At 45.2% G+C, this 19,311-nt stretch overlaps 1 protein-coding gene across 8 annotated transcripts in view; it reads left to right on the top strand.

Annotated features, from left to right (window-relative positions):
- Irag1 (inositol 1,4,5-triphosphate receptor associated 1) overlaps positions 1-19,311 on the top strand; it is a 109,784-nt gene that overhangs the window by 74,287 nt on the left and 16,186 nt on the right. For all 8 annotated transcript variants that reach the window (XM_076940947.1, XM_076940942.1, XM_076940944.1 and 5 more), the window contains 8 exons: positions 156-279; positions 3,295-3,325; positions 5,902-6,042; positions 6,706-6,837; positions 9,786-9,927; positions 15,958-16,007; positions 16,498-16,605; positions 18,777-18,841. In XM_076940947.1, the coding sequence (XP_076797062.1) occupies positions 156-279; positions 3,295-3,325; positions 5,902-6,042; positions 6,706-6,837; positions 9,786-9,927; positions 15,958-16,007; positions 16,498-16,605; positions 18,777-18,841 (793 nt within the window). The remainder of the gene's footprint in view (positions 1-155; positions 280-3,294; positions 3,326-5,901; positions 6,043-6,705; positions 6,838-9,785; positions 9,928-15,957; positions 16,008-16,497; positions 16,606-18,776; positions 18,842-19,311) is intronic.

Genomic DNA, 19,311 nt, shown 5'->3' with positions numbered 1-19,311 from the left:
AGGGTAAAGTAAGATAGAAGCCAGTTAATAAGGTCTCTGGAGTGTAACAAACTGCTTACAAGTGTTGACAGCTTTCTTGGGACCTGAAGCCAGCTGCTGATAGTACTAGTATGATTTCAAACAGGCATTCTATAAGGGAAATCCTTATTTTCCAGGAGTCTCATCTGAACTCGCTCCAGCAGCCGAGGAAGAAGAGTCAAAGAGTGGTCTGGATGTGATGCCCAACATTTCTGACATATTGCTCCGCAAACTTAGGGTTCACAAGTCACTCACCGGAAGGTAAATCAGGACATGAACTTTTGAAGAACTTTCAGGGGACTCCCGTGTTAGAGCATGGGTGGAACACAGCGGAGTAGCAGTCTTGGTTTTCATCCTGAAAGGGATGCAGTCCAGTGGTCCAGGCAGGACTGACGAGCCCAAAACACAGAATGGGACATATTGGTATTTCCAACTCCAAGGGTATATGGAATTCACAGACAAGAACCTTTGAGGACATGAGGGTCCCCAGAGGTGAGAGTGGTGGGCTTTGGGCCAGGGGATACACATTTCAAACCTGTGGGGCAGACAGTGAGTATATGGAGGGATGCACAGCCTCCAAAATCAAATGAGGAGCCGAGCAGAAAGCCCCCCAGACTTCTACTCACAGGGAGAAAGTTTCTTTCCTTTCTGAGTTTTGACTCCATTGCCTATAGAAGAGTTGTAAGTGCTCCGCCATTGGCAGGATGCACTAAATGAGACCATCTGTGGGCAGAGCGTGGGACGGTGCCAGCACAGAACGCATCCTGGATAGCTGGATTAGGAAGTAAAGAGAGCGGATTTGAGAGGATGAGGTTTCTAGGAGCACCATGAGATAGGGCAGTCCCGAGAACAATCCAAGCGAGACACTGGGGAGTCAAAGGAGACCTGTATGACAGGGTAGTCAGGGATCCTGCTCACAGTGACAAGAAGAAGCCACACATGCAAAGTCTTTGGTGGATAGTTTTCCAAACAAAAAGAAGTGGTTTTAATCAATGTCAGGGAGACAACTGGCGGATCACATGCAAAAGAGCGAAGCTAGGGGCTGGAGAAATGGCTCAGGGGGTAAGAGCACTGGTTGCTCTTCCCAAAGTGCTGAGTTCAATTCCTAGCACCCACATGGTGGCTCAGAATCATCCACAATGGGATCTGATGCCTTCTTCTGTCATCCATGAATGCATGCAAACAGAGTACTCATAAACATAAAATACAGAAAACAGTGAAGCTACCATAATACACAAACACCGGCTCACAATGGACAGAAGACCTGAGTATCAGGGATAATACCATGGAATGCTTAGGGGAAAATACAAGAGGCAAGCAATCCTCATGAGCCATGAGCTTGGGTTAGCCCACAGTTCCAGATTAGACAGGAAATCACAAGCAGAAGGTTTAAAAAGAACAGGTGAAAAATAAGTCGTTGTCATCGCCATCGTCATCATCATCATAATCCTAATAAAAAGCCTGTGCCATCAACGCTGCTCAGAAAGTGGAAAGTGACTCATGGAATGGGAAGAAATAAATATTCACGGATCATTTACTTGGTAAATTTAGATTTCAAAGAGAGTGCACAAAGGGTACCTGAGAAGATACATCGTTACTCTCCATGTCTTGGAGGACCATGGTTCTGGCTCCTTGCTGTCTAGGCGGGTCCAGAGCTCTGCCTTAAGAACTGGCTGTACCATGTGCCCATTTGCTCTACATCACACCACCCAGTTCCTTACTGTTTGTGTGTGTGTTCTGTAGCACAAAGTAGAATGAGAATCACCGAAGTAGAAAAATAAGGGTATGTTGACCCTGAAAGGACAGGGCCTGTGACAAGAATTGTAGGCATGTGACATCTTTGTCATTGTTTGTCCCCATGCTCTGTTTTCTGACAACTTGATGGCCACGGGGTCTTGTTGTCTCATCCTGACAGGAAGGCTCTTGCTGTCCTTGGTCAAGGATGAGAACCAGCCCTTTGCAGAAATGGCTGACCCATCTACCTTTGCTCTCAGGGTCTCTCCGTACCCGTACAAGGGAGGAAAATTGTGTTTCCTGAGAAGTTTATTGATGGCATGCTTGCTCGCCAAGTCCTGTGACGCGAGTTGGACCCCTCCTGGCCTCCCCACCCAGCACAGGAAAGCGCCTGTGTGGTATTTACGTTATCTGGGCTTCCAGTGGGGCCAACTTTAGTTACTAAGAGCTGCACAGGCAGCCACACAGAGTGGCTGTGCAGATAAGGACTCTGTGACTGGGGCAGGGTGTGGGAACTGCTCAGGAACCTCTCAGAAGGTCACCTCTATGTCAGCTGGTACTCACTGGCCACCCGAATCCCAGGGTTTGGAGGCTCCTGCTGCAGTGAGCTCTACCAACCCTTCTCTTGCCTTGCAGTATCTGGACCAAATAGATGTTTGTCACAGTTCTCGGAGTCTAGGAAGGAAGGATCAGTCTTTTCAGAGCTAGGGAAGCCCTCGAACGCTACAGTTTACCTCAGATACACAGTTTGAAAATGACAAATGCATGCGTGTTTTCTGATTTCTCACAGCCTATGGGTGAACAGTAACAATAGCCAAGGTGCCATATACAGCTAATCTGCAGTGGGCATTGGTTCCAGGACATGCACATACACACACTACACAGACACCAAAATTCAAATGCTCAAAACCTTGTATAAAATGGCATAGTACTTACATATAGTCTCTACAACCCTCCAACACTTTTAATAATCTCTGCATGATTTATAATACCCAATATAGTGTAAATTCTATATAAATAGGTGCTATTCTGTGTTGCTTAGAGACTATGTTCAAAAGAAGTCTAAATAAATTCTGTATAGACACAGTTTGTTTTAAAGTTTTCAATATAGAGTGGTTGGTTAAAAGAAATCTGGAACATGTGGCTGAGAAAGGTTGACTGTATTTATACACACAGTACACACATGTTCATGAATACATATGTGTATGCACACACATGTATATGATGTATATGTATAGTCCTATAAGGCTTATACAACATAGGCACTATTATTCTGATTTTACATATGAGCAAGCTGGAACTTAGAGGGATCATAGTGGCTGTTCTTGGGTGCTGACCCCAACATCTAATATTCCATACCCCCTCTATAAATGTCAGTGGTCACAGATGACAAGGAGGACACCAAGGACTGTATCTTTTCATCTCACTAGCCCTGCTCACTCCTCTTCTGGAAATGCATGCCCTGATGGTCATTCGAAGTCACCTTCTGCTTTATTTAGTAGGCTGAATAAAATTCACCTGTACATTTTTTCTTCTTCACAGTGCCCCTCCACTCACTGAAAAGGAAGTCGAGGTAAGTGGCACATGGGCTTTGTGACATGTACTGACTGTCTCTGATGACATTCATCCACACATTCCTTCCTCCAGCCTGTGGCCCTAACATTTTTACACAAGAGTGACAAGAAGTGACTGTGGGATGTTCTGGATATTTGTTCCCAGCCACTGCTGAGTTTCCCAAGCCTGCCTCCATTCATTTTGACAAATCTGGTCAGAGGTGAGAAGGTTGCCAGAGCTGCCACCTTTAAAGACTGTTGATGTCCCTTGATGGATGAGCTTCCAATACAAAGCTAGCCAGGAGACTTTACAAGTATACCAAATTTATTTCAAAAATTTAAAATGTGGCCATGTTTCAAGCTTCAGAGTTTGGCGTGGAGGACAAAGGCCTCCTGAGAGTTTGGGTTGCAAGAAGGCCAGCTCAGCTGACAGTGTCAAAGTTCTTGGCGCTGCCTTCCCTGATTTGACCTTCTTGTCCCAATGCTGGATGATGGGTGAGCTGAGACTTCATTCTGGTGAAAGGACAGATGGACAAGAAATGTAGCAGAGGTGAGTTAGGGAGGGTTGGAGAAGTGGAGCAGATGAGCAATGGAAGAAAGACAACCTGAGACAACTATTTCCCACCCCGACCAGGTAACACAATGACCTTGAACCAGACATTACCACTGTAAGCACATTCACAGCCCACCACCCCCAATGCAGCTGATCTCCTAGTAGCTCTGCAGAGTAGGTGGAGCAAGACCTGAAGCAGAAGAGAAGCTGGGCAATCGAACATCTTGCCCAAGCTCCCAGAATCAGGAGTTAACAAGATTAAGAGTTGGATACAAATATTCCAACTGATCTCAGGACCCTTCGTGTCAGGTATAGAGAGCTAAGCATTGAGAACTGCTCATGGGCTGAAGCTGGGTAGGAGAGAGAATCCTCATCCCTGGGCTGTGAGTCAAAGCCCTCTCTAGCATTTATGGAGGCTGATCATGCCAGCTCAGTTAACATCAGATCCTGTCCTCAGATGTGTGCTAACATAGCCATCAGCATGCAGAAGTAAAACAGATTTGGGAATCAGATGTTCTAAGGTCAAGTCTTTGCTCTGCTAGTCATGTGTCACCTTGAACAAGTTAATGTCTCTAGTCTTGGTCTCTTCACCTGTGAAACAGGTGTAAGAGTCCTCACTCCAGACAGTTGTTAATGGGGTTAAATGTAGCAAGGTTTACAAAATTCACAATCATGATGGTCAATAAGGGGTCATTTTCAATAGAACCACCACTGTCATCTAGGAGACAGTTCTTGTCTGGAGATAACTGCCATTGGCCCTGTTATGTGAACTTCAGAAGCCAGGCAGGGTCAGTGACCACAGAGTATGAGTTGGTGAGACAGCTTAGTGAGTAAAATTCTATGCAAGCCTGACAACATCATGACCCTACAGTAGACAGAACCAACTCCTGGATGCTGTTCTCCACCTCTACATGCATACTGTTGCAACACACACACACACACGCACACGCACACGCACACGCACACGCACACATACACATGCACACACACGCACACATATGCACACAAAACAAAGGAAGAAAGAAAGCTGCTTCCACTTGCTTCAGGCAAGGCAGATGAAGCAACTGGAATCAAAGACACCTCCCTCCTTATTTCTTATGTGGAGTCCACTTGTCTATTTTTCCTCCCCAGTAGTTATGTGCTATCGTGAGTGGTAACTCCACATCTCATCACCTGCACCTTTAAAGTTCATTCTTGCGGTGCTGGAGATGGCTCAGTAGTTAAGAGCACTGGCTGCTCTTCCAGAGGACCTGGGCTCAATTCTCAAAAACAACATGGTAGCTCCTATTCCAAGACATCCAACTCCCTTTTCTGGCCTTTGGACTTGTAGTGTGCAGGCATATATGCAGGCAACATACTCATATATAAAAACTTTTAAAAATTAAAAAAAAAATCATTCTTGTATGGTGTGCTTCATTTTGGGCTGGAATCTTTTTTCCTGGACATTTATCTTAATAGATCCATACCTGTTCTTGTCTTATTGCCGGGAAGTTACTTAAAGGTGACATAGGAATTTGAGATAACAAGGTTAGAAACTGAAGTTTGTTTTAAATCTGCAAGCCTGCTGCTGAGCTAGCACTTCTTCAGCTACAGAGGTTTGATGCAGACCTCCCAAATCCCCCTACAATAGGTCCCAGCATGAGTCCAAACTGCTTACACAGCGCTGGCCTAAGCCTATCTTAACTCAAACATCAGCGCTCTTAATTCAGGGAAAGGCAGAATGCTATTGTCTCATGGTTACATTTGGCCTCTGGTCCAGGAAAAGACCTGAGCTGAACCTCAAGGGTTGCCATTTATCTGTTTGGTATGTTTTATCATGAAGGGAAGTTATGTGCACATGGAGCCCTTGGTGACTAACTCATGTGCACATGGGGGCCTTGGTGACCAGTTCATGTGCACATGGGGGCCTTGGTGGCTAGTTCATGTGCACATAGGGCCTTTGTGACTAGTTCCTGGTGAAAGGGCTTGAGCAAGCACCCCGCCTGCAGCCTTGGGCAGCAGTGGCTCCTCCCAGCACCTCTACCTCACTCTTGTTCCCAACAGAACGTGTTTGTACAACTGTCCTTGGCCTTTAGAAATGACAGCTACACCTTGGAGTCTAGAATTAACCAGGCTGAAAGGGAACGCAACCTGACAGAAGAGAACACTGAGAAGGAACTGGAAAACTTCAAAGCCTCCATTACGGTAATTGAAGAGCAACCGTCTCTGCGGGCTGGGCCCAAATTCACACTTCTCTCACTAGCAAAGTAGTCTCCAGGAATGAGAAGGGATCCAAGGTCCTGACAGAGTCTTCCTCAAAGGGCCAGGAGGGGCTGAGGCAGAGGTTCTGAGGGCTTGGGGTCAGGCATCCTGGCAGCTCCTTAGAAGAGGGATGGTTGGCTCAGACATGACTCCTTTCAGGCCAGCCGGATGTAGTGTCTCCACTGAGCTTCTCCTGTGTCTGGAAGACACTGTGACCTGGGCTTGTTTCATGAAAATGAATCCAGAGTTGGTATGCTTTTTTAGTCAGTTCAAGCTACTATAATAAATTAACATAGGCTGGGTGGTTTAAAAAACAAACACATTGTTTCTCTTAGCTCTGGGGCACTAGAAGGCTAAACTCAGGGTTCCAGCATGGTCAGATCCACACTGAGGCTATAGTGAGACTGACAACCTCTCATTATAGCCTGATACAGTAGAAAGTTAAGAGAAAGTTCTGGGGCCCCTGATGTATGAGCAGAAATCCCATTGGTAAGGGCTCCACCCTAGTTACCTAGTCACTTCCTGAGGGCCCATCCCCCCCAACTGCACATTGGGGTTAGGCTCTCAGATTGAGGACTCTGGGTGATGCTCCTTATTGTCACTCAGTCCTCAGCATCTGTCTGGTACCACTGCGAACACCGGGAGACCTATCAGAAGCTTCTGGAAGACATCGCTGTCTTGCATCGTCTGGCTGCCCGCCTCTCTAGCCGGGCTGAAGTGGTGGGTGCTGTGCGCCAGGTGAGCCCCACAGCCCTTGGCCTTGCTGGCTGACACTGTTCCGCTTGGAGTAATTTGCACCATGACTCAAACAGGAGCAAAGAGAGTGTCTTAGGGTGTTACTGCTGTGAGCAGCCACCGTGATTAAGGCAATTCTTTTAAGAACATTTAATTGGTTGGGGCTACTTACAGGTTCAGAGGTTCCATCCATTATCATCAAGGCAGGCATGGTGCAGGAGGAGCTGAGAGTTCTACATCTTCATCTGAAAGCTGCTAGCAGAAAACTGCCTTCCAGGCAGCTAGGAAGAGGGTCTTAAAGCCCTCACCCATAGTGATACACCTATCCCAACAAGGCCACACTTTCTAATAGTGCCACTCCCTGGGCCAAGAATATACAAACCATAACCGAGAGGTACCACCTCTTGATGACTGACTTAGGCCAGGCATTCTATATAAGTTGTTGAGATATTGCGACATATTTGGTGCCAAATAAACCTTTGAATTATTCCTTTAGGAATTGTTTTCGGGGGGCATGGACATTTGAGGTAGACTGTGTAACGGCCCTCCTCTCTTGGAGCCAATCAACAGTAGTTAAGTTAGAGAATTCTACTGAAGAAGTCTGTTGAGCTTTTCCTGTGTGTTTTGTAAGGGTATGTGACTGGGGAGGCTCTCCCTCCTCAGTGTTCTCACAGAATACATACTCAACTTCTACTGAACCAGCATTTGGGCAGAGCATGCTTCAGGAAAAAGTGCTGTTTCATTTAATACACCCAGTAACCCTGAAAAGTGGCCTCCACCCCCATCTCTGCTCCCAGTGATGTTGAATATTTTCAGAAAGATATAGTTTCTAGGTGGTGGAAAATCCCAAATATTTCAAATATTTTGAGTGCCTCCATTACATCACAAGTAGAAAACAACACAGCCAAAATCCACTAAAAATGTGCGAACTTATCTCTGGGCCACATGTACAACAAGGTATACGCTGACCGTAATTAGACTTGGGTCCTATTCCCAAGATATTTCATTGTGTCTATGCAATATTCCCAAACCTGACAAAATTGCAAACATTTTCAGTAAGCATTCTGGGTCAGGGATACTGAAACTGTTCCAGCATTAGTGAGTGAGTGGCAGAGTGGGGTGCCAGCCCAGGTCAGACTCCCCACCCTGGCCACTTAACGCACATGGAGCCTCCACACGATGTGTCTGTGCCCACTGCCGAGTTCCCCTCCAGGCTCTGTCATTCATACTGTGGCTCTTCACTGAGCTCTCCACACGTGAGCGTGCTGGGCTGAGCTGCTTACAGTGTCTGCCATGTAGGACTGACGAAATGGAAAGCACATAAATGTTGTGCAACACTGCTGTACCCATTCCTGCCGCACTGTTTGTGTGAGTGGATGTGCTGAGGGTACATCCGTAAGTACTGCCTGCAGAGTGAAAGGCGGCCAAGCCACGGGACTGACTTGTGTCCCACCCTTGTGTCTTTCTGGAGAAAGGGTGGCTGATTCAGCATTGCGACCTAGGAAGTAGCCCAGTGGGGAACAACATCAGAAGGATGCTAGGGAAGAGGCGGGTCTCAGTCCCACACAGTAATGGGGCCATTTATAGGGAAATCCTTCTAGGATAGACAGGGCCTAAGCTAGGTCTTTTTGTGGACTCTAGGGAGTATGGGAAAAGAAAAACCCCACCCCCATTGTAAGTAACCCTTCCAAATATATTTCTAGTTCTCCATGTATTAATTTTACCTTTACTCTTGTTTATTTTTAATTATTATGTGTTTTTATATATGTATGGGTATTTTGTCTGCATGTATATCTATGTACCACATGCCCACCTAGTGCCAGGAAAAGCCAGAAGAGTGTGTCAGATCCCCTGGGACTGGAGTTTCAGGCAGTTATGAAGTGCCATGTGGGTGCTAAGAACTAAACCCGAGTCCCCTGGAAGAACAGTCAGTGCTTTTAGCCACCGAGCCATCTCTCCAGCCCCCACTTGTTTACTTTCAGGCAGAATTTAACTATGTAGTAGTTAAAGCCTCGAATTCATGGTCCTCTTGCCTCAACTACCTGAGTGCTAAGATATAGACATGCACCACCATACCTGGCTTGTATCCTTTGTAATGTGGTTCCCCACCCTGCCTTGCGGTCCCCCACTCTGCCTCTGGTTCCCCCCACCTTGTGCCTCCCCCACCCCCATCTCTGTGTCTTAGCTCTTGCTTTCCTCCCTGCTTCCTCTGGACCAGCTTAGAAATGTGCACCCCATAGCGCTCACTCTACAAGTCTCATTCACATCTGTCCTGTCTCCGTTCCTGACTCCATCACCCCTCATGTTAACACCATCTCTAATTCCTCTTTTTCTGCACAGTAAGTCAAGATTCCTTCATCTAGCACATTAAGTCCTTCATGACCCAGCCCTAGAAAGCTTCTTCCCAGCAAACCCTTGTGCTTGTTCATCTTTTACATGAAGCAGGGAGTTCATATACAAGTGCTATACTGACTTGCAGACACCCTTGGATATGCTCAGTGGCCCAGCATAATATGGAATGGGGCCCACTTTCCTTCTAAAGGATTCCTGTCTGGAGGATAAATCTTCTACATACAGGTCCTGTGAGGAACTGCCTTTGCCTCTGGATGCCTTGAAGTTCTCTGGCCTTGGACCTTTGTCTATCCTGCCCATGTCTATGTGCCTACACCCCACATCAGTGGCTTCAGGCTATATCCAGAAAGTCATCCCCATTTACTCTCTCCCAGAGTAAACCAATCCCGTCCTTCTCTCACCTTTTACAGCCTGTGGCTGTGTTTTCCTCCTCCCTGGAATGCCACCTCTCAGTCCAATGCCACCTCTCAGCCCAGTGGCAACAAACTCTCAGGACAGATCTGATCCCTGCGGCCTATCAATTCTGGCTGAGCTCAGAGCAGTGTAGCTGGTGCCTTTCTTCAGCTGTGCCCATGTACCTGTGACCTCATTCCCTGCAGGAAAAGCGCATGTCAAAGGCCACGGAAGTAATGATGCAGTATGTGGAGAATCTGAAGAGAACGTACGAGAAGGACCATGCTGAGCTCATGGAATTTAAGAAACTCGCAAATCAGAATTCCAGTCGCAGCTGTGGGCCCTCTGGTAAGAACCAGGCTTCTGTCCTTGTTGTGAGGTCAGGTCCCCCATGGCTTGGGCCTCAGGGATCAGGACAGCTCAGGGGCTGTATGTGGCTGGTTGAAACCCCTCCACCTTTGCCCAGAGCCACTCATGGAGCCTTTACAGCAGCTGCTCCAGTGAGGATGGGGTCCTGGAATCAGAAATATAAAAGGTACCAAAAGTTTCCCAACTCCTGACAGTTAACCCAAGTGGCAGATGCCAAGCATACTTTGTGATGACTCCACACCCCTTGGGATTCCCCCTTTGGACATCACATGCTAAGAAATTGGGCCTTATTCTAGAAAGCATGAAGGATCCAAGGCTTCCCATCAGGTAAACATGACCACTGAAGTGGCTCACTCTAAGTATAGTTCATCAGTTATGTAACTGGAGCAAATCGGCATCCCTAGTCCAAGCTGGCCTCAAACTCATGAGACTGCTTATTTCATTGTGTCCAGTAGAAATGTTTAAGCATTCCAATCAAAGGTTATTTAATTTTTCTAGTCACCCAAAAGAGCAGAACTAGAAACATTCTGTATTTGTGAGAATATTGCAACAGTCCAGGGCAGGGTTGGAGTCCAGGCAGTGGGGCAGAGCAAAGGCCTAAGCTAAGTGAGCTATTCCTGTGACAAACAGCAGATGCATGAGTAAGACACATGCTTCTGTGATTCTTTTCTTAATGTTTTAGAAGTTCTATGCAAATTGGTGTAAGAAGACAGAGAAGGGCCCTCCTGAGTCTGCTCAAGGGAGTCAAGGATAGATACTTCCAGGGAGGTCATCTCCTCAGGGGTTTAAAGTAAAAGGAGGAGGGGGAAGAGGACAAAGAGGAAGAAGAGGAGGAGGAAGAGAAGATGGAGGAGGAGAAGGAGGAGGAAGAAGAGGAGGAAAAGATGGAGGAGGAGGAAGAGGAAGAGGAGGAGGAGGAGGAAGAGGAAGAGGAAGAGAAGGAAGAGGATGAATTGGAGGAGGAAGAGGGAGAGGAAGAGGAAGAGGTATTAGTAGCCAGCTTCCAGGTGGAGGAAGCAGTGTGTGTAAAGATGTGTGTGTGGGGGGAGGGGGAGCAGGAGGAAACAACCTGTGTGACACAGGTTGCAGTGCTGGGGTTATGTTGAGAGGCTGAATATAAGCCTTGGCAGATCAAGGCCACCTTCCAGGCCACAGTAGCAACTATGCCTTTGTCCTGTAGGAACAGGGAGTCATTGGGAAGTACATCACAGGACATATCCATATTTTATGTTTGTGTTACTTTGACTTCAGCGAGCACAGTATGTTTGCAAAGTATCAAAGCTGAAGTAGGGAAAGATGAGCTCAGAGGCTCTTGCTCAGTCCAGGAGGAAAATGACAGTGCGTTGGACCGGAATATGTCTCCCTGGGTGCTGCCAGGGCTTCGAGTCTGGTCCAGGAGGGTGCTAGCTGGAGCAAACAGCTTGTCACATCAGGAACTCCTGCGGAATGCAAACATCCGCGTTAGGGAGAACAGGAGGGAAAGTATAACAGACTGAAAACCTTTATAAACAGGAGGTTCCACAAGCTTCCTGGGGAATATCAGTGAGACTTGCCAGAGTCCAAAGGCCATGTACATGTGCTCAGGGCTGTCTGCTTCGGATCTTGGCAGCCAGGTTCCCCAGCCTCAGGCATCTGGGTCCCTAACAAACCGCTCTCTGCTACAAATGGAGAGTCGATTCCAAGAAAATTCTAGCATGTTGGTTCCGGTCATTATTTCTGCAGCACAAGGTTCATGTCTCCTGCAAACCAATGTACCAGAATTTTGCGGATGAAGTGACTGTCATCACAGTGGAATCTTATAATCCTAGCACTTGGGAGGCAAAGACAGGATTACCGTGAGTTTGAGGCCAGCTCGGACTATCTAACAAGAGCCTGTCTAAAATAAAACCCTAAATGCTCCATGGGATAATTGGCTACCCAGGGGTCTCGTTCATCCATTCTAAGATGCTTTCTGAGCACTTTTGGTGCCCCACATGACATAACCCCAGTACTAGTGCTAACAAAAGTAAGCAGACTTCCTGAGCTGGGGAGATGGCTCAGTGGGAAAGTGCTCGCCATGTAAGCATGAGGACCTGAGTTCAGATCCCTGGCTCCTGTGTGCAAAGCCAGATGCAGCCAAACAGATCTGTTACTCCAGTGCTGGGGAGGAAGAGATAGGTAGGTCCCCGAAGCTTGCTAACTAGCTAATCTAGAGAATTGATGAACTCGAGGTTCAGTGAGAGGCCCTGTCTCAGAAAATACGGTGGTGAGCAATAAAGGGAGACACTCTGGCTTCTATATGCACATACTCCCTCACATACATGGCACATAGCATACACCGCATTCACCCACAGAGAAATACAGCAAGCAGACTTCTGGGATAAGATGAGCTCTGTAGAGTCCCATGATCCAGTCTAGGGGTTGAGAAAGTGCTAGCAAGACCAAAGGTCTTTAAGAGCCAAGTCTTCCAAAGAATAATGGCTGGAGATATTTGGACCCACTTTGTTTTTTTCCAAGCTCTTCCTCCACTGTGGCTGTTGCAGAGAGACGAGCATTGGTGAATCTAGGTCAGCAGTTTGTCTGTGTGATGTGCCATGACCATTCTCTAACAACATCTTTCTTGTGTTCATGTGCATTAATGTCAAATCCCCTGGAACTGGAGTTACAGACAGGTGTGAGCTGCCATGTGGGTGCTGGGGATTGAACCTGGGTTCTCTGAAAGAGCAGCCAGTGCTCTTAACCACTAAGCCATCTTTCCAGGCCTGAACAGTATATTTTTTGAAAAGCCTTTACATGACTTCTGGCAGTCTGTCTATGGCTGAGACTGAAGACGGTAATGAAATAAAAGATCCCTGATTAAACACAGAAGTTGCTCATAAAAGCCACAGTTTTGGAACATGCAACATGCTGATTATTTTGGGTTATTTCCCTTGAACAAACTTCTAGAAATATAAATACTAGCTGAAAGAGGGGGTACTATTTTTAGAGTGAAAGGGGACAAGTGGGCAAGGGACAGGGAGGGCAGTGAGGTGGGCAGATATGCGCAATGTGTGAAAATGTTATAATAAAATATATTCTTTTGCTTGCTAACTAAAAATCTAATTAAATTAAAGCATTACTAGATTAGAGAAAGTAAATATTTATAAATAAATTATTTTCCAGTAATTCATCGACAGTCATTTAGTGGACTATGCTAATGGCTGAGATTTGGTGTACACTGACTGCCAAACTTGTTCTTTCTTCTGAAATATATTTATAATTTCATAGACATAAATTGTTTTATCTCATAGTTTTGATTCACAGTGCCTTTTCATGTTAAACACGTGTACTTCTATTTTGTAAATTCTCTGATTATCCCAGCTGCAAGATTGGAAATGTATTTGAACTCTTCACATATAGAGAATTTTTTCTGGTTCTACTTTTTGGGGTGACCAGAAAACTTAAAAATCCTTTAACCAAAATGCTTAAACTTCCTGCTGGACAAAATAAAACAAGGCGTCTAAAAGAACAGCTGAGCCCACAAGAAGGGAATGGAAACAGCCAGAACCAAGAAGAGAACTGAAACCACACGGACCCTGTGGTTTGCTGGAGTCAGAGCCACCCTGCTTATCTGGAACTGTTTGCCTTCAGTACTATCTGAAAGCAACCTTTGAGCCCTGGTGCCAGAGTGGACAATGAGCTCCATGTGCCAAGCTGAGACCTAGGGACTGTGCCTCAGGACAGAATCTCTGTAAGGAATGAAAAGCCTCCCTCACCAGCCAGCAGAGAAGCAAATACGGAAGCTTGCCTGTTTCACCCTGTACCCTGGGAGGAAACAAAAATACTCTCTCCTTCCTCTTAGAGAAAGTACATGAATGACAGCCACAGTGGTGTAATCTGGGGAGAATTGGAAAGAACAGCAGGAGGAGGTCTCCAGAAGCACAGTCAGCCACTGCGGAGAGGCACACCCTGCACCAGTACACACAGAATCCTCCGTAGGCCTGGGCGAAGACGAGTTCACAGCGGAGATACACAATGGAACCGCCCACCGTGAACACAAATCATTAGACCCACCAAATATAATATTACATCTGTGAGCATCAGATAGTCAAGTAATCAGAATTTTAAAATCAGCAGAGACATGGAAAGGCAGATGGGAAACACAGGATCAAATAATAGTTATGACAGAACTAGAACTCCTCAAAACAAGAAGTCAGGGGTGAGGGAGACTTGGTAGGTGCGATAGCCATGGTAGAGGAGGTTTCTCAGTATTCTGAATTCCTCTCCCTTGACTTATTTTCCATCCCCTAGAGCCGTGGTTCTCAACCTTACTAATGCTGCAACCTTTAACAGGGTTCCTCATGTTGCAGTGACCCCTAATCATAAAATTATTTTCATTGCTATTTTACAACTATAATTTTCTACTGTTATAAATAATAATGTAAATATCTAATATGTAAGCTATCTGTTATGCAACCCCTTGAAAGGGTCATTTAACTCCAAAAGAGGTCTTGACCCACAGGTTGAGAAAACCTTCCCTAGAAGATAGATCAGACATTGTGGAGGGCTTTGTGGATGAGCCGAGTCACATCTGGCCTGAACTTCATAAGAACTAGTGTGCACATGACCCTGATTTTCTTCCTTCTGATCTGATGAGCACCACCCTTCTAGAATATTAACCTGTTCATATTGACTGAAAGATTTGAAAGAGTTACCCAAAATGCAGTCGAATGGATACAGTGATTAAAACATGAAAGCAGGTTTTTGACACATGGAGTATGGGGGAGAGCCTACAATCCATTTGCCACATGGTTCATAAGGGGGAAATTAGGCACAGAAAATCTTCAAAGAAATAACGTAGCATCTATCACAGCTGAAGAGAGACACAATCACTGGATTCAGCAGAATAGTAAAGTCTATCAGGGAAAAATACAATTCACATGAAATGCAAACATAAAAAATATGGAATGAAGACACGGCCTGGTGGGTGCAAACCCTGGCTGTGCAAACATGGGGACCAGAGTTTGAATCCCCAGCACCCATACAAAACTCAAGCATTGTGGTGCACACTTATAACTCCAGCTCTGAGGAACTGGAGGCAGGCAAATCCCAGGACCTCTCTGTCCAGCCAGTCTAAGCTGAAGGAGCAAGATCCAGCTTCAGTAAGAAGCCTTGTCTCAAAAAAAAAAAAAATACATATATAAATAAGGTAGACAGAGATAGGAAAAAAGTGCCCAGTGTTGACCTCTGACCTGTTTGAGCATGAACACACACATATACACACACATGTCTGGGTGCATACATCACAGACACACAGAAGAGAAAAGAAAAGAAAGAAGAAAAGAAAAAGGATAAGTGAAGACCTTAAAAGTAATGAGAACCCAACTGACCTTGATGATACTTTTCTGATAATTTTGAACAAATCATATTTGAAAATATATTCAAAGGGGCAAGATTTACATTTTTGAAAAATGAGAATACTTTTAATGTATCCAGTTGTTTTCTGGTAGTACTCTTATGCAGGTATGGTGTTGAACACCAAATATGAATGATATCATTTGATATACACGGTAAGGAGAAAAAGTTCTTAAAGTGGTAGCTTCCTTTATTCTAAGTCATGGTGTAGGTAACACATTGAAATGACTTCTATTAGTGACTTTTCATTCTTAACATCACATCCTCCTTGTTTATAGCGTCACCAATCATTCCTCCTTTGAGTGATCATGGAATGAGTCAGAATGCTTCAGAGTCCAGTTCACATACCATCTGGGTAATCCCAGAGACACTTCAAATGAAGCCCAGAAACCCAAGAAAGGGGCTTCTTGTAGTGTCTGGTGGAGTTAGAATAAATGTTTAGTCAAGACAGCCCTTTGCTGCAGATGCTTTTAGACTGTGAACATCAGACAATAAAGGGTCCCCAGTGCCCAGATCTCTGAGCCATTCCTGCCAAGGCCATTTACGACCCATGCATAGCTTGGTTTAGTTTCTGTCTATGTCTTATTGGTCCCCCACCTGAAACTCACACCAAATTTTTTCTGTTTTCTACTATAGAAGATGGAGTTCCTCGCACAGCACGATCTATGTCCCTCACAATGGGAAAGGTATGCATGGCTGAGGAGCTCCAGGGCTCCCAGAAGAAACATGTCAGAAGTTTTCATGGTCATCCAATGGTCATTCACTCTTGGACCTGTGGGTACAAGTAGGGTCTTCAGATTTCACATTTGCTCACATGGCCTCTGACACACCATCTTTCTTACTCAGGTGTAGTCTTCCCAACTCTTCATTAACTGGATGTGAAATGATGCATGCATTTCGGTTTTGCCATAGACAGTTTTTCACATTATCTAGGATGGTACTCAGAGAATGGAGTCTCAAAATGTAAAATGGGGATGTGTTGAGAGATCACTCATGATCAACAGAAAATTTGGGTCAGCGTTGGTTCAGTCTTCACACTGATTCCTAACATCATCACCACCACCAAACCAACTTATCTATTGAATGGTAGAAGTTAGCAAGCTTTCCTAGTGCCCTCAGAACCAGGATTGTTGTTCTTCTCAAGACAGAAGGCCTGAATTGCTTCTCTTCCCGCAGAACATGCCCCGCAGGAGGGTCAGCGTTGCTGTGGTTCCCAAGTTTAATGCCTTGAACCTGCCTGGCCAAGCCCCCAGTTCATCACCCATACCCTCCCTCCCAGCTCTGGTGAGTATGGTGTTGCCTGCCCATTTCTACCTTTCCCTCACATGCCTACTGTGAAGGGGTCATGGATGGGTACAGGGTCAGCAGGGAAAGGACATTTCCAGCATATTAAAAGAGGTACACAAAGCAACCCAGTGTAGCCCACCCTGCTTTCTGAGAAGAGATCTCTGTGCTCTCAAGCAAAGCCCAGATGGCTCAGGAAGTATAAGCAGTTACCTCTTTAAATGAAACCAAGCCTGCTTCTTTAAGGAGGGTATGCTTTTTAAAAAGCACCTCCAAGACATACAGTGGGTTGTGTCAGATATAGCTGAAGCAAAACGCGGACTGCAGAGCTGGAGTTCATGAACTGGGTCTCATCCTGTCCTAAGTCACTACACCATTGTTTCCAACAATGGAACCCTGAAAGTAGCACTGCTTATCAACAGGAGATTGGCAGCAAACTGTAAATACCATCATAAAGAATTTCTGTAGACTTCTCACTCATGATTTATAGAGAAGAAATAGCAGCTTCTATGTAAAATAAACACATGTGTTGGGGCATATGTAATATCATTCCGTCTTGTATTTCTTAAAATGGACTTTTAAATTTTGAAAATCATGAAAAATCATTTGAAATTTAATAATTGTTGTAGGTTTATTTTTGTTGTAATAAAATAAAACATCTTCACAAAAATAAAGTTAGGGGGAAAAGGGTTTATTTGGCTTACAATTTCAGGCTATCGTCCATCATTAAGGGTATATCAAGGCAGGACTCAGCCATCTCATCCACAGACCAGAGCTGGCCCTTCTTACACTAACTAGCACCCCACCCCCCAGGCATGACCACAGACCAAGCTGATCTAGGCCATTCCTCAATTGAGGCTGTCTTCCCAGAAGACTCCAGGCTGTGGCAAGTTAATAATTAAAAATTTATCATCATAATCATGGTCATTTCTGAACAACAATAAAACAAATACATTTTCTTCTTTATTTTTAAATATTTCTACAGAGTATAAAAGGAAAGGCAGAGGAAAATGACTACTTTATTCTAGATGAAGACAATTTCAATATATAAGAAAATCTTTTTTACACCTAAAGTCTTTGTGAATCTAGTGACTTCTCTCTAAAACCTTTAAATACCTTCTTCCAGTGATTTCTCTAATCATTGTGCATTCTAGCACAGCTGTGCAGAGGGAGGTTCCGTGTGAAAGAGACTGGTCAAGTCAAGCTCGAAAGCTCCATGTACCCATAGCTAGCAATCACTGTTAATTTTTTTTTTTTTTTTTTTTTTTTTTTTTTTTTTTTTTTTTTTTTTTTTTTTTTTGCCTTCTAAGTATTTTGTCTGTGAAATGAACTTATACTTCCAAATCACCAATACAAAGAAACCTGAAGGTCCTGGGGAAATGGCTCAGCAGTTATGAGCATCTACTTTTCCAAAGGACCCAGGTTCAATCCCCAGCACCCACATGGCAGCTCACAAACATCTGTATTTCCAGTCCCAGGGGATCCAGCACCTTGATATGGCCACCAAGTGCAATGTAAGTTTATGGTGCATAGACATACATTCATACACAAAATCTTTTAAACTAAAAAAAATTCTTTGAAGAGTCTAGAAAAGGCTAGTTAGCAACAGGTTTTTTTTCATAGATACATGGTTTCTGAATGTATACCTTTACATGAGTGGTTGACAAAAACTACACTTTAAAATCACAAAGGCTGCATTGATTTCAATCACCCTGATCATGGGTCCCAGCCCAGAATTCTGGAATGGATCAGTACTGTTATCCCACTGTGGTGATTTTAGCATGGGCACAGAGTTGAAAGCCTATGCTTTGACCATCCCCACTGCAGCAGACCAGCATGAGGTAACTTCACAGAAATGTTTGCCAGCTTGGGCACATTGTGACATTAGGCACCTCCTGAGGTTTGTGCTTGGAACAGTACCTGTGGGAGCAGTGGTGCTTGTGTGAATCCATCCCAAGGAATTCTAAGCCCACACTGGGTAGGAGGCTGTCTGGTCCTCAGGGAATGGGGCAGAGGAACACTGAAGGCTCCCTGCTAGGATGGAGCCTCAGAATGCAGATGGAAAGCATTGGGGGTGGGGGAGATGAAAGGAAAGAGAAGGGAGAGTTGCAGCCCTCCCCAGTGCCAGAGGCCTGGCTGCCTCACTCATCCTCAGTCCTGTTTCCATCCAGTCTGAATCGCCCAACGGGAAAAGCAACATCTCCGTCTCCCCAGCGCTGCCTGCACTTTTGGAAAAGTAAGTTTCTTTGTTTTCCACTTAATATTGGGAATCCTTAAGGAAAACTTCTGACTTGCTTTCTTTCCTCTCATTTTCAAACCAAAAATGAAATAGAAAGAAACTAAAGTTCTAGGGGGGAAATGAATAGTTCTCTGAGACCCACCAAGGTTTCAGATCTCATGTGTAAAAGTTTTGGACCAGGAAGATACTGTAGCTGAGGCCAACTACACCCTGCCTAAGAGCCCCTGGAAGGTAGGAAGCCTCCTCATTAGCTGGGGTTCCTTGGGGATACACACACGCACACACACACACCTCAATTCAACAGGGCTTAGATAGCAAGTTCAGGGTATGCTGCTCCAGTGTGGCAAGGTTTTATCTCTCTGGTTCCCTTGACTCTGGCCACTCCATGGTGATGCCGTCATTAGGCTTGGAGCAAATGGCTGCCAGGTCCTGGAATCCTAGACAAGACCAGAGGAAGATGAATACAT

This window comes from Arvicanthis niloticus, chromosome 1 (genome assembly GCF_011762505.2).
Source record: "Arvicanthis niloticus isolate mArvNil1 chromosome 1, mArvNil1.pat.X, whole genome shotgun sequence".
In the NCBI taxonomy this organism is placed as follows: Eukaryota; Metazoa; Chordata; class Mammalia; order Rodentia; family Muridae; genus Arvicanthis; species Arvicanthis niloticus.
This window is presented reverse-complemented; position numbering and strand designations above follow the sequence as displayed.